General features: G+C 42.3%; 1 protein-coding gene across 6 annotated transcripts in view; it reads right to left on the bottom strand.

Moving 5' to 3' along the window:
- GABRA1 (gamma-aminobutyric acid type A receptor subunit alpha1) overlaps nt 1–10,646 on the bottom strand; it is a 36,335-nt gene extending 25,689 nt beyond the window's left edge. The window contains exons 1-4 of one of the 6 annotated variants that reach the window (XM_083719425.1): nt 10,551–10,646; nt 9,784–10,060; nt 7,405–7,498; nt 2,024–2,139 (exon numbers count right to left, since the gene is read on the bottom strand). In XM_083719425.1, the coding sequence (XP_083575551.1) occupies nt 2,024–2,139; nt 7,405–7,478 (190 nt within the window). In that variant the 5' untranslated portion in view covers nt 7,479–7,498; nt 9,784–10,060; nt 10,551–10,646. Of the gene's footprint in view, nt 1–2,023; nt 2,140–7,404; nt 7,499–8,447; nt 8,836–8,971; nt 9,051–9,215; nt 9,330–9,639; nt 9,736–9,783; nt 10,294–10,550 lie in introns of those variants that run through there. The other 5 variants (XM_083719426.1, XM_083719427.1, XM_083719428.1 and 2 more) reach the window with 5 other exon arrangements.
- Nucleotides 10,647–13,482: the final 2,836 nt, after the last annotated feature.

Raw genomic sequence — 13,482 nt, 5'->3', positions numbered from 1 at the left:
AATTCAATGCCATTATAATAAAGACTTTATTCAGCATCTACAGGGGAATCTGATAAAAGTAACAGATAACCGGGGTGGGGAGTGGGGAAGGCACTGAATAACTGGTTAGATGATAGATTGCGCATGTTTGTGTTTTCTGTGTGGCAAATGAATGCTTCTTTGAGGGTTGTTGAAATTAAATATGACAAGTGGAAAAACATTTCATTTTCTATGAAACGTACATACCTGATAGCTGAACATTTTTTCATCATTTTATGCTTAGTAGATGGTTTGGGATCAAAAGAAATGATATGTGCACAGATGAGAGAACTATACATACAGCTGATTTTTCTTTTTTCTTTTAGCTTTCTGTTTTTACTGCAGCAATTCCAGCTGCTGAAGAGACAAGGTACCATCTGATTCAAGCTAACATGTCGGGTTGAATCCAGACATCCTTTGCATGAATGCAAGTGTTCCTTCCTTCCATTTCCATACAAAGGGGCTGAGACTCAGCAGAGTCTCCCGCTAGATGAAACAAGGGTGAGTGAAGTTTTGCTGATTCCCTCTGCAACCCCCCCCCCCCCCGCTTCCCATACTGTTCTAGAGAGGATCTAACCCTTCAGAGCAGCTTCTCAGAGGGCATGGGATGGAGTCTTCAGGAGAAAAGAGGAGTCAGCAAAAATTGCCTGCCATCCTTCCTCCAGAGGTAGAGCCCTATGAGTGGGTTTTCATTTTTGGTTATGGATCCAAGCCATTGTCTCTATGACAGCAAGAACTCCTGAAGGAGAAATAGAAGTCAAAGTTCTGCTCAGTTCTCTGACACATCCACACACATGTGTTCTTTGGATCCCGGTAATTATCTTAATGGTCCTGTCCTTGGAAGTTCATAAGATTTTGAAAGTTATTTGACAAATATTAGATACAAGTTGATGCATCAAATAAAAAACCATTAGGAACAACATTGAGCGTACTATATCTTGAGTGCCTAGACATATCACCAGCACATCTTAAGCTGCCCCTTCCTGTTGTAGCCCCCTGTTCACACCCACCCACCCACACATGCTCCTGGATGCTGAGAGCAGTCTTTGCTGTAAAGTGAGGAACTACAATCAGATGTAGAAATTGGGACAGTCTCCAACATAAATTGTGGTAGACTGCAGCATCAGAGAACTCTTAAGAAGAAAATATTTTTGAATACATTCTAAAAAATCCTAGAGCAGCATTATATGTTAATAATACAAGAAATACAGTCGACGTTAGGTTTAAAGATGCTCTTTTTTGCCATTATTATTTTTTAAAATTGTGATGTGGTTATTTTCCTAATTATGTCACAGTTCATATTTCACATTTTCAGGACTGTGTAAAAAAGGCTGATTTTGGCTCTGAAGTCAACTGTTAGAACTGATCAGGCAGTCCTTAAATCAATATGGCCCACTTCTGCCAACAGGGTTAGCGTCTCAATCACAAGACACATTTATATGATAGCATGCCCCATTGTCATTAGTGGGAATTACTTACAAACAAATATGATCACCACTGCTACCTTCAATCTAACTGTGTTCAATCTGGGAGCAAAGTATAAGTCTGATTTAATGGGAATGATTTGGTCTTTAAAGATTTAATACAGCATCAGTCATGGAAGATGAGACTTTCATTTACTTTGATTCAGATATTTACTGCCCAACCCAATGGATGCTTACCCAGAAGTGAATCCCATTATATTCAATGGGATTTGCTCTTAAGTAAATGTGCCTAGATTTGTGACCTTAATCAATGTTATGAGAGGATCTGGGGGCGGGGAGGAGAACAGACTTTTTTCATCTTTTGGATAATGGAATTTGGCTGTATATTACGAAGTGTTTATATGACAACAAGAGAGGATTTAGCAAGGGATTTTTTTGTTGGATGGATCAGTTTTCAATACCCCTTCGTTAATTTTATCAGTTTACAAACATATAAGGTAATATGATTACATTTTCAAAGAGCAAAAGGAACAATCATTGTAGGCAATTTTGTTCATAAAGTCAATCAAGATAACACACACCTCCCAATCCCGGTCTCAGGCGGTTATCGTAACCATCAAGCAGGCGGTCCAGAATCCGAGTGAATATTGTTGTGTTGTCCTTAATTTCATCTTGTAAGGAAGTTGACTGTCCGTAGCTAGGGAGGAAAACACTGCTGTTAACATTATAAACCATTAATCCACCAACAAACCTACAAAATCATAATTCTGAAATCTGCTTAATCTTGCTTATACTGATTTATAGATGCAAAATCTCTTCCATCATGCCAGATTGTAGTAGCATTATAGGATACTTTCTCCTGCATGCTTTCTTTTTAAAGAATGCATAGTCATTGGGCAGCTTAGAGCAATGCACAGGGATGCCTAGAAATGGATAATAAATTAGACAAAAGAGACCCTACAACAAAATGTTGTGATGTGGGGTGCTTCTGTTCAAGATTTCAGACCCTTTATTCCATTCATTGACCTCCCACTGCGACAGTTTCCCTCTTCCCTCTGCCCTGCAATAGTAACTCACCAACTCACCACCACTGAGCATGGGGGGAGGGGAGGCTCACACATTTGTGCCTGATCCTGTTATATTACATTCTTTAATTTCTCTTTAACGTCTATGACATTAAAGCTCTCTCTTCCATCCCTGGAGACATTTTAAAATAACTTCTCAGTTTGAACCAGGAAGATACAGATATAGACATATTCCCTTGCTCACTCACTCAACTGTCTATTCCTCTCTCTCTCTCATGCAGTAACTCAACCTTTAGTTCCTGGCTGGGGGGGGGGGGTGGTCCTGCAAAAATTTAGTACCTGCAGAACCTCACGGTTGCCCAAAGTTTGCCAATACTTCTCTTTTGTGCAATGGTGGTGGTGTAGATGCAGCTTTGGCTATATACTGTATGCTTCAGTATATAAAAGTACAGGGAGACTCCAATTGGTATCAGTATATAGATTTTGATCCTTTATTTTTTTATGCTGTTTTATGCATTATTTCTACTTTCCAGTCTATGGATTTATGAGTGTAAAATAGTGTGTTTTCCTTAAATCCCCTCCCTCAAAAAATCAGTTTATGAAAGCTTACCTTAAAAAAAGTACATAAATCATCTAAATATGGTAACAGAAGTAAACTCCAATCCTAACCCCACTAATCTGGGATTCAGCACCATTGTACTCAATGGTGTTTCCTTCTGAGTAGACATGGAATGGATTGCACTGGGAGCTAATAATCAACAACCCGTTGCTAAACATTTTCCCTTAGAAATACGTGGCAGTGGTTTCAACAAAGTATGTTTCGAATTGCGGCCAATGATATCTCCATATAGCACAGCCTTGTTTGCATCCCTGTAAACTGGTTGGCACCATCATAAAAGGTGTAGTCATTTCTAATTTTTCTTTACTAAAATGAAAACCCATTTACACCTTCTAAATTTTATTGACGTCTTTGCTTTTGTTTTAGGAAAATAAACCTGGAGGCGTACCTAAATCGTTGCTTAGCAAACAGGAAATTACATTTTGAGACAGCAGGGACGTTTCCCCTTCTCTCTCCTAGATTTCATACCTCCTGCCCAAATGATAAATAAACATCTGCACCCAATATACCTGATAGCAGGTATATTCAGCAGGGCTGTTCAGGCATCCTGGCAATTGCAGGGATATGGCTTTATGGTTCATGCAGCAGGTCTTTAGATCCAGCTGCTGAAATTAGCTACGAATATCAACTGGAAAGCTAATGTGTTAGCATGGTAGTACAGCTCCCTTTTTACCAGAATGCAGTTTTGATATATATAAATGCTGGTAGCAGTTGGTTTCCATGGATTTGCCACGGCCACAAGCTAAGTTCTGTCCTCTTCTTCAAACACCTGAAGTTCTTGTCATTAAGAAAGTGCTCCCCTTTCTGCACTTTCAAATACAAGCCATACTGTTTTCTCCTAATCATCTATCATGGTTGTCTAAGAGCCAAATCTTGGAGTCCTTCTTCTGCCCTTTAACTGGGAAAGATCCTATTTGCAAAGTGGGCCATTTGCCAGTGTAAACTCAGCAGGACTTAGCCCTTGAACCCCAAGCTACTTTCCTCTTGATCACTTTGTCACATACATTATTACTGAATCAGCCTTTTTTGGGTATCTGATGTGAGGTAATGAACAAAAATCTTTGCTCCAAAAAGTCCTCGGAACCGTACCTCTTCATGAATGTTAACAAAGGGGATAAATGTTTTATAAGGTACAATTATACTGATCATCTTTTCCCATAAACTGTCATTGAGGTGGGCGATATGCAATATTAAGCTAGTGTTACTCTTCCTAAATGTGAATATGAGATTTTTGTACAACTAACAAGCAGAAATATGGAAAAGAGCTAGTTTGTAGTACCTTTTTATGAGCAGAAAAACTCAGCTATAGCTCTTTCAAATGTCGCCCCCCCCCCGCCCCCAATAAAAGATTTCAAATTGAAACAGTGTTCCTTCAAACTACTGGTTAAAAATGCACATAAGCAAACACAGAGTGTGTTTAATTACAATTAATTTGATTCTGTGTGAGAAATGTTGCTGTTGCTGTTGCTGCTGCTGTTGTTAGAATATACTGCCCTATACCCAAAGGTCTCAGGGCAGTTCATAGGATAAAATCAGAATATAAAACCACAAAGTACATAATCAGTTCACTAGAGGTGTAATATAATTCCTATCCTAAGTACACCTTTGCAAACTGATGGATTTTTATTAAATTCCCTGTTATTATTTTTAAACATCAAAGGGGGGGTTCTTTTCTTTTCTTTTTTTGCTACTCGTAAGGAACAAGAGTGTACTACCCTATATAGTTTGTTAAGGGCCACCTGCCACATTCCAGAGAAGACGGGTCTCTGCATTGCCTTCATACGCTAATTGCATCTTTTCTGTAGCATCTGAAGGTCATTTGCACTTTTGGAGACACAATATCAACATGTCCCCAAGAGCTGTATCTGGTAAAGACTTCCTGACACGTGTTTGCCATGTGGTTTTCAGACGTACCAAAGCCTTTCAAGTACAATGTAGTCAAACTCCTGCAGAAATGCAGTGGCCCATTTTTTTCCTTGGAAGTGGAAGCAAGAAGCGTCCTGATGCCTAATTATTGTACTACATTTTCCATAATCAGCAGGATCTTCAGTGTGTTTCTCCTGGTCACGTGCCATTAATCTAAATGCCAACACAATTCTCTGAAGAAAGACCAGTGGACACGACTCTTAGGAACCAAGCTGTTCTTCAATGCCTATATCTGAATGATGGTGGGTAAGAGCAATGGGCGAAATCTGAAATGTATAGGCCTTGTTATGTCCCATTGAAACCAATGGGGTTTATGTGAACAGTGATTGGTTTAAGCAACATTAATTTCAATGGGCAATCCAGTTGGTGTGCTTTACTACACAGCCCTATATATGTCCGTTCAGAAGCGGGTCCTGTTGAGTTCAGTGGACCACTCTCCCAGGAAATTGGGTATAGAACTGCAGCCTTAGTATACTCAATTATATTCTAGAATTTGCTCATCATTGAAAATGTACTGATAAATGCATGCATATGTTTATGAGAGATAAAGATCAAAGTGACATACTACTGGCAACATTGTGAAGATACAATTGATAATACCTATTTCCTGAACGTGATGCTTTTAAAGACATCAACTTAGAAGTCTTGATATTTTTTTCAGATAAACATTCTGAGCAGATGTCTCCTTCTGAATAGGCCTCTATGTAATGCGAACACAAGCCCCTTTCTCCACCATCATAAAACAAAACATTTGAAATGTGAAATTTACAGTGTTTCCTACCATTTCTCTTTGACACAATCCACCAGTCCTCCTTCTTTTTCTTTTTTCTTTTTTAAAAAAGCCCAACCTCTCACAAGCATTGGCAATGCCATTTATAATCACAACTGTCGGATTACAAATTTGTGACCCTGCCTTCCATTTGGCTGGCCCTCTTTGTGTTATTGATCTCTAAACAGCCATAAGACAAACCTGTGCAAGGATTTTATCTATGAAATTAAGGGGGGGGTGTTCAGTGTATTTTGAACATCTTGAAGGAAAATGTCAGTGCCTGTGTTTGTGGTTCCATACTAAACAACTGTATAATAAAACACTGTGCACTGACTCCATCTACAGGTCATTATAATAGTGACACCTCATAAAATTTTTCAAAAGCAGGCAAATGCATCTTGATTCCCAATTCCAAATCCACAATTCCAGTGAAACATACACATCAGCACATGATAAAGAGAAAATGGCAAAACAGAGGAAGATATCCACGGGTCAAAGTTCTCCTGTTCCCCTTTCCTTTAGGAAACCAGTGTTTTTGTTCCTTCATCACTCATCAGCTGTGCGAAATAGAGCTGTACACATCTTTTGCTTCTATATTTATTTTATTGTCCTGTTCTTTTAGAATAAATGCTGAAGCTAAATTCAAAAATCCTCTGCCCCAACTCATTGCACAAACACACATTTACACCGTTACCTGGGAATGATTTATATAATGCTGCTGAATAAAGGAGAAGGGAGTTATGGGGAACAATTCTGTACCTATAATTCGTTATCCAGAATGAAAACGTATTTCCAATGATATATTCAGTATATGCATTATTGATAGAGGTGATTCTTATATGCACATTTCAAAGTCTAAGAATTCTCCCCATCCCCCATTCAGTATGTTTGAAGTGTATTTCACATTCTATTGATGTTAGTGACCAATTTCCCGTGTCTAATAATGCAATTAGATTGCATCCTTCTCATGCATGGTGTCAAACCATACCCAAAATTTCAAATCCACAACTACAATATTTAGGCACAATTGTTCACATTTTTTAAACCCAATGTATTTTAGCAGCACAAACCTATGAACCTCTACTCAGAAGTTAATCCTATTGAGTTCAATGGAACTCACTTCCAGAAAGTGAAGATGGGCTCAAACTCAGTATTATAGAGCAACTACTTAACAAGTAAGGTCCAGTCCTAGAGTCTGCAGTCCTGCTAATTTCAGTGAAAACAGACAATGAAGAAATCTCTGTATAAATTGCTAAAGCAAAGCTGTGGTTTCCCCTCTGCGCAGAATAAATGGTTGCAAAAATTATCTGTGCAAAGGCCTATCTAATTTTAGCTGCATTTAAATCATTAATCTAACCTTAGGGTGGGTAAAGTAGTCTTGCTGAACTCTTTTTTGAAGAGCAATTGCATTAAAAGATGTTATGCAAACTGTAGTTTTCTTTCAATCTTCTCGTATTTTGACTTAGCTGGGATTTGAGCAGGATTAACTTCCCCCACATACAATTAGTAGTAGCCCAGTGCATGTGCTGCTTCTTTCTTATTCTTTTGATGCAACCAATAGAAAAAGAGTTCCATACTTATATTAATGAATTTTTTTAAAAAAAAAATAAACTCTTTCCCCACCTTTGTCCAGTTAGTGTGCTCATAAGGAGAACCCAGGCCCAAAGGCGGTCACAGAGAAGATGCATCCTCTTCATGGTAGATTACAGATGTTCAGCTGAAAACAAAATAAAAACACAAGTCAACATTTCTTAGTTGGGAAAACTGTTTGAAGACACAACAGGTCTAGAAGAACTTTGGATGGTTCGCCTTGAAGTCAAGCAGTGATATCACAATGGTGCACCATTTAGAGAAAAAGAAAATGGCCCCATCCATAGTACATCTAATAATTTCTAGACACTCCAGAGGCTGGGTTCTTCATTTAGTTCCATCTGATCTACCTGGTGCTTAAAGTGCCCTGGCACTCAAAAAAAAAAAAAAAGTATTCTCATTAAGTTCTACTACTTTTGAGTGCTTTATCTGTGAGTGCTTTATCTTTTGAGTGCTTTATCTATCTTTCTGCTGGCAACATAAAATAACCAGAAAGAATTTAAATATTATTTTAGTTTTAATGAGTGAGAAAGTGTCCCTTGACTGTCTCATTCAGTGCTGAGGGAAAGGGTGTCCCCTGAGGTCATGGAGATTCACAGGAGGTCCTGTGGTGAGAACTTACTTCTGGAGGGATCTCCATGCATGCCTTCTTTGCTACCAAGCAATTTTAGCAGCAGGATAATGTCTTTCCCCCCTAGGATTGCATTGCTGGCCATGCACATTGATGCTTCCATCAATCTAAAGGGCATGCACCATAATCAAATCATGTGCTGATGACTGCATGCACGTTGTCTTCTCCAAAATCGCTCTCTCTCTCCATTGTTGTTGTTGTTGTTAGGACACCCATGTTACAAAAGTCTCCATTCACCCCCCACCTCACGACTAAGCCCAACCCAGTTCCAATTAATGTGCAAAGAGAGAGTCTGCCCCACTTCTTCTGTTCCCCCATCCACCCCAGTCTCAAACTATAGATTATATTTCTGGAAGCAGCCTGGTCTGTTTAGGCAAATACTGTTGCTGCCTTCCTCTTAGTCTGTGTCTAGTGCTGGAATACACTTCACTTGCATTGTTCTTACCCAAGATTTTTCTCCTCTCCTCTCCTGCACTTGGACTGACTAGACTATTGGAAAGCAATGGAACCGAGGAGCCGAATTTCAGGCAACACGACCCTATCAACACAAGACGGCATGGAGAGGAGAGGCAGCGTAACAGAAGAGCTGTGTTTGGCGCGTGAGGAAAGCTGAAAGCTAAACGCGAGGAAGGGTGCAATAGATGGGGGGGGCCCTCTCCAAATGGACAGTCGTGGCAAGGCAGTGACAGAGAGAGACCCTCACGGCAGGAGGATGCTTAGAGAATCGCGCTGCTCCCCCTGCAAAAACGAGGGTGGCATCTCCAGTCTCCAGGTAAAACAAAACGAATGAAATCCACCCAGAGCATCGTCTCCCTTTCAGCAATAACTTTTGCACTCTTCCTCAGCCCGAGCAATCTTGCAAATGCCAGCCGGTGTCAATTCGCTTCCCTCGCCCTCCGACCCCCCCCCCCGCAATAAATAAATAAAGGCATCGATAAAGAAAGTCACCAAATCATTAGAAATAATTGCCTGTGGATGCAGCCTGTGGAAAGGGGACACACACACCCCAAGTGCCAAAAGAGAAAAATGCCTTCTCTTCCTCCCATTCACTCCCCATTTCTCTCCTCTTTCTCCCCCTCCCCTTCCCACCACCATTATTTTTCTCTCTTTTAATAGTTCAAAATGAAAGAGCAAAAGCATGGGGGGGGGGAGATACCCCCACACCCGGTCTTCCATGTTAGGCACATCCGTTAAAACCCACATCCAATAATACCGAGAGGCATTTTCCGGAAGACCTCGGCTCCGCGGTCTTGCCTGCTTCTCTAATGCCTGTGGTGGAGACTTGTGGTGTGTGGGGATTGTTGTGGGGGCTTTCCCCCCCCCTTGCCGGTATAGCAACTTTATATCCTCCCTCCCTCTCTCCGGGAGAAAGCCACCCTCCTCACCACCCTCCCCACCACCTGCAAAATGCAAGCCATTCTTGTTGCTGTTTTGCTAGCAGATCGCTTCCCAATGATCTCTCTCTCCCCCCACCCCCATCTCCATCGCCTCTCCTTCTCCCCCCTCCACAAACCCGCTTATCAATTGCCCATCGATCGCTGCGGAATTTCAACCTGGGTAGGGGGGTGGGGGTGGGGTGGGTGGGTAGAGACGAGGGGGAGAGAGAGAGAGATCCGCGAATCGTGCCCACCAGGTACCTGCTAGGAGAGCAGCCAGCGCAGCCAGTCCCCTCCATCCACGGAATGCTCTTCCCGGGAAAAGCAGGCGGGTGGGGAGGGTGGGGGCAGCTAACGGAGCTGCTCAGCAGATGCTCAGGCAAAAGGGAAGAAAGGCACCGTTACCTGGAGACCCCAACGAGGTGCTGGCAAAGTCCGGGAGAATCGCCTGGGAGAATCGCCCAAGATGCCGCGGCTGCTGCTGCTGGCAGGGGAGAGGGCGCCTGGGAGCCGCGAAGAACCGGCTGCTCCGCTCACTCATTTAGGCGCTCTCAGCCATCATGGACTCTGCCGCCGCCGCCGCCGCCGCTGCCGCCGCTGTTGCTGCTGCTGCCGCCGCCGCCGCTTTGCTCTCCGATTTCCAACACCCAAATTCCCTTTCCCGGGGATCCAGATCGCAGCTCTACAACAAAAAGCGTTGCTCTTTACCAAGACAGTAGTAGTACGTCCCGGGGTAAACCGGATGTGAAATAGGCTGTGACTTCATGCCAGGCAGATTTTATTTTAGAAAGGAAGGTGGTACCAAGCTCTCAGCTAGAGACCAATCCGCCCATTTTTTTTTTTTTTAATATGCAGCACAGTTTAACTTCCAGCTCTCTCGCTCTCGCTCTCTCTCGCTCTCTAATCCCTTTCTCTCTGGCTGCACACTCAAATCCTTTCTACAATCTGCAGCGCGATTATTATTATTATTGGGGGTGGGGGTGGTTGGAGGGAGGAGGGAGGGGGGATATTTTTAGGACCGGAGGGAGGGGGTGGGAGAGCGACGCTTTGCAAGCTCCGGACAAGATGCAATTGACCAAGCAGTCTATTTTGAAAGCCGCTGCGGTTTATTAAATAAATAATTTTTTTCAAAGTTTTTTTTTTAAATAAAAAATTTTTAAAAAATCACCCACCCTCTCCGATCTGCCTTTCTTGTTATTCAATCTTTTGATCAAATATTCAGTCGGTTCATACATATGAATGAAGGGGAAGTGGGGATCGTTAAAAGATGCCTTTCCCTCTCGTTCCTGTGCATACCCATCGCCTGCATATTATTAGGAAGGCTGAACAGAGCGATCTTATATATATAGCCAGAGATGGGATGTGTTGCTAACTGAAGGAAGGAAGGACGTAGAAAAAGAAGCCGCCCAAGCCGGGTTTCTCGGCACACCTTGAGGCAACTGATAATTGGGAGGCGACATATTTGTCTAAAGTGATCCTTCTTGGGATGACAAGGCGAAGCGGAGCTTTAAAGGGGATAGGTTGTTATTATTATTATTATCATCCCGCCACGTTTGGACAGTTCAGCGTGTGCGTGCATAAGAGTGAGTGTGAGTGTGAGTGTGTGTGCCTACGCGCATGCCAGTCCTGTTTCTGAATGAACAATTTACTTGCCTTTGCCAAATGATGCAGGAAAGCGATTCTTTAATATCACTTTGAATAAAAGTCCCCTCTCCTGCCAAACAGGCTTTCAATGTCATTGCCTGTTCAAGGATGCATCTGTCACTGCCCAGCAGAATAATAACATCAGGTGGCCAATAAGACACAGTAATACCCTATTAAATACTGGTCCTTTCTCTGGGCTCACGCACGCTTTCCCATAGATATATCACCCCTTTTTCCTCCCCCCTCCTTTCCCTTACTACCCAGCTGTGGTATTCAGCGTCAGATTTTATGAATGGATATATGTTTCTAGAAGCAAGGTACAACAGATGTAATGCAGTCGAAGGATATTGCTCAACAGCCCTCACTTTCAAGACCGGTGGGAGCTCTCCATGGTACTGGAAATCTTAAATGGCAACGCTAATAGTAGTAAACTGCAAGCAGGAAGTCCTAACGTTTGGGAACATGGTCCACAGAGTAGCGTTCTTGTATGCTATACTGCAAAACCATTCTGCCATGCTGGTCTTTGCTTTTGTTGTGGTGGCTTATCATGTGAGCATGACATCCCTTAACAGTTTATTATGGGCGGAGATGGCGGGATGCCCCTGAAATGAATTTGATACTGTGTGACAATAATGAAATGCATCTGTGTGAGAGAGCAAGAAAGTCATATAGATTGCCCCTTCAGGAAGTTTGTTTGCCATTTGATAGAGACTGCAATATGGGAATCAGATTCATCTGGTACACCATCTAAAACTGTGAGTTTCAGATGGAGTTGATTGGGCACAGATAGCCATGAAAAACAAACACGAGTACCTCATAAATTATGAAGGTTTTTTGTTTTGTTTTGTTTTGTTTTTAAAAATGGCACTTCTCTTTTAAGACACAAGAAAGTGGGAACCCAAACTTTCTCACTGAAAATTCCATTTCCCCATCCAGAGAGTTAGTAAAGGTAAAGGTACCCCTGCCCGTAAGGGCCAGTTGTGTCCGACTCTAGGGTTGTGCGCCCATCTCACTTAAGAGGCCAGGGGCCAGCGCTGTCCGGAGACACTTCCGGGTCACATGGCAAGTGTGACGAAGTTGCTCTGGCGAGCCAGCACCAGCGCAGCACATGGAAACGCCGTTAACCTTCCCGCTATAAAGCAGTACCTATTTATCTACTTGCACTTAAGGGTGCTTTCGAACTGCTAGGTGGGCAGGAGCTGGGACCGAAAGACGGGAGCTCACCCCGCCGTGGGGATTCAAACTGCTGACCATACGATCGGCAAGTCCTAGGCACTGAGGTTTTACCCACAGCGCCACTTGCGTTCCATCCAGAGAGTTAGTCACTGGCTATTCAAGAAGTTCAAGAAGGACACTGACAAACTGGAACGTGTCCAGAGGAGGGCAACCAAAATGGTCGAAGGCCTGGAAATGATACCTTATGAGGAACGGCTAAGGGAGCTGGGCATGTTTAGCCTGTAGAAGAGGAGGTTAAGGGGTGATATGATAGCCATGTTCAAATATATAAAAGGATGTCACATAGAGGAGGGAGAAAGGTTGTTTTCTGCTGCTCCAGAGAAGCGGACACGGAGCAATGGATCCAAACTACAAGAAAGAAGATTCCACCTAAACATTAGGAAGAACTTCCTGACAGTAAGAGCTGTTCGACAGTGGAATTTGCTGCTAAGGAGTGTGGTGGAGTCTCCTTCTTTGGAGGTCTTTAAGCAGAGGCTTGACAACCATATGTCAGGAGTGCTCTGATGGTGTTTCCTGCTTGGCAGGGGGTTGGACTCAATGGCCCTTGTGGTCTCTTCCAACTCTATGATTCTATGATTCTATGATTCTATCTCCCCATTGATTTCCATGGAACTGAAGGAAGATACGCAGGCACTAAGTTCAGTAGGACCTACACCTAAGAATGCATCATAGAAATGCAGCTTTGCTTTCTCTCTGAATTGGACCTCACATATATTTACACTAAACACCCACATTTGACACTTTAGTGTGTCTTGGCTAATTACCAAGTATGTACGGATTTTCAAGCTATCTCATAACAAGGAGCCCATTGTACATTGTATTTAGCCCATATTTATGAACATGGACACACAGCATGAAAATATAGGCAGTGAGATGAAAACACATATTGTCATGTTGTGAAGAAAATATAATCTTTTTTTTAAAAAAACCAAAAACAACCTGCCTGTGCATATATAAGAAGAGTATATGACACCCTATTGCTAGGGATTAAAAAGGGAAATCAACCATCATATGGGCCTTTTTCTTTTCTGTACTTCATCTATCAAGCTTGATATATATTGGCCTGTGGTCCAGGCATGCATGTTCTGCATGCACACCCACTTGATTTTTTTTCTTTGTTTTTCCCCCCATGTTGTATTTCAAGCAGCTAATTTCAAAACTCCTTCAATGTGCATCCAGTTGAGGACATCTCCAATTTTATCGCACTCTAAGAGAACCCACATC

The sequence above is a fragment of the Podarcis gaigeae genome (assembly GCF_964106915.1).
Source record: "Podarcis gaigeae genome assembly, chromosome: 2".
In the NCBI taxonomy this organism is placed as follows: domain Eukaryota; kingdom Metazoa; phylum Chordata; class Lepidosauria; order Squamata; family Lacertidae; genus Podarcis; species Podarcis gaigeae.
This window is presented reverse-complemented; position numbering and strand designations above follow the sequence as displayed.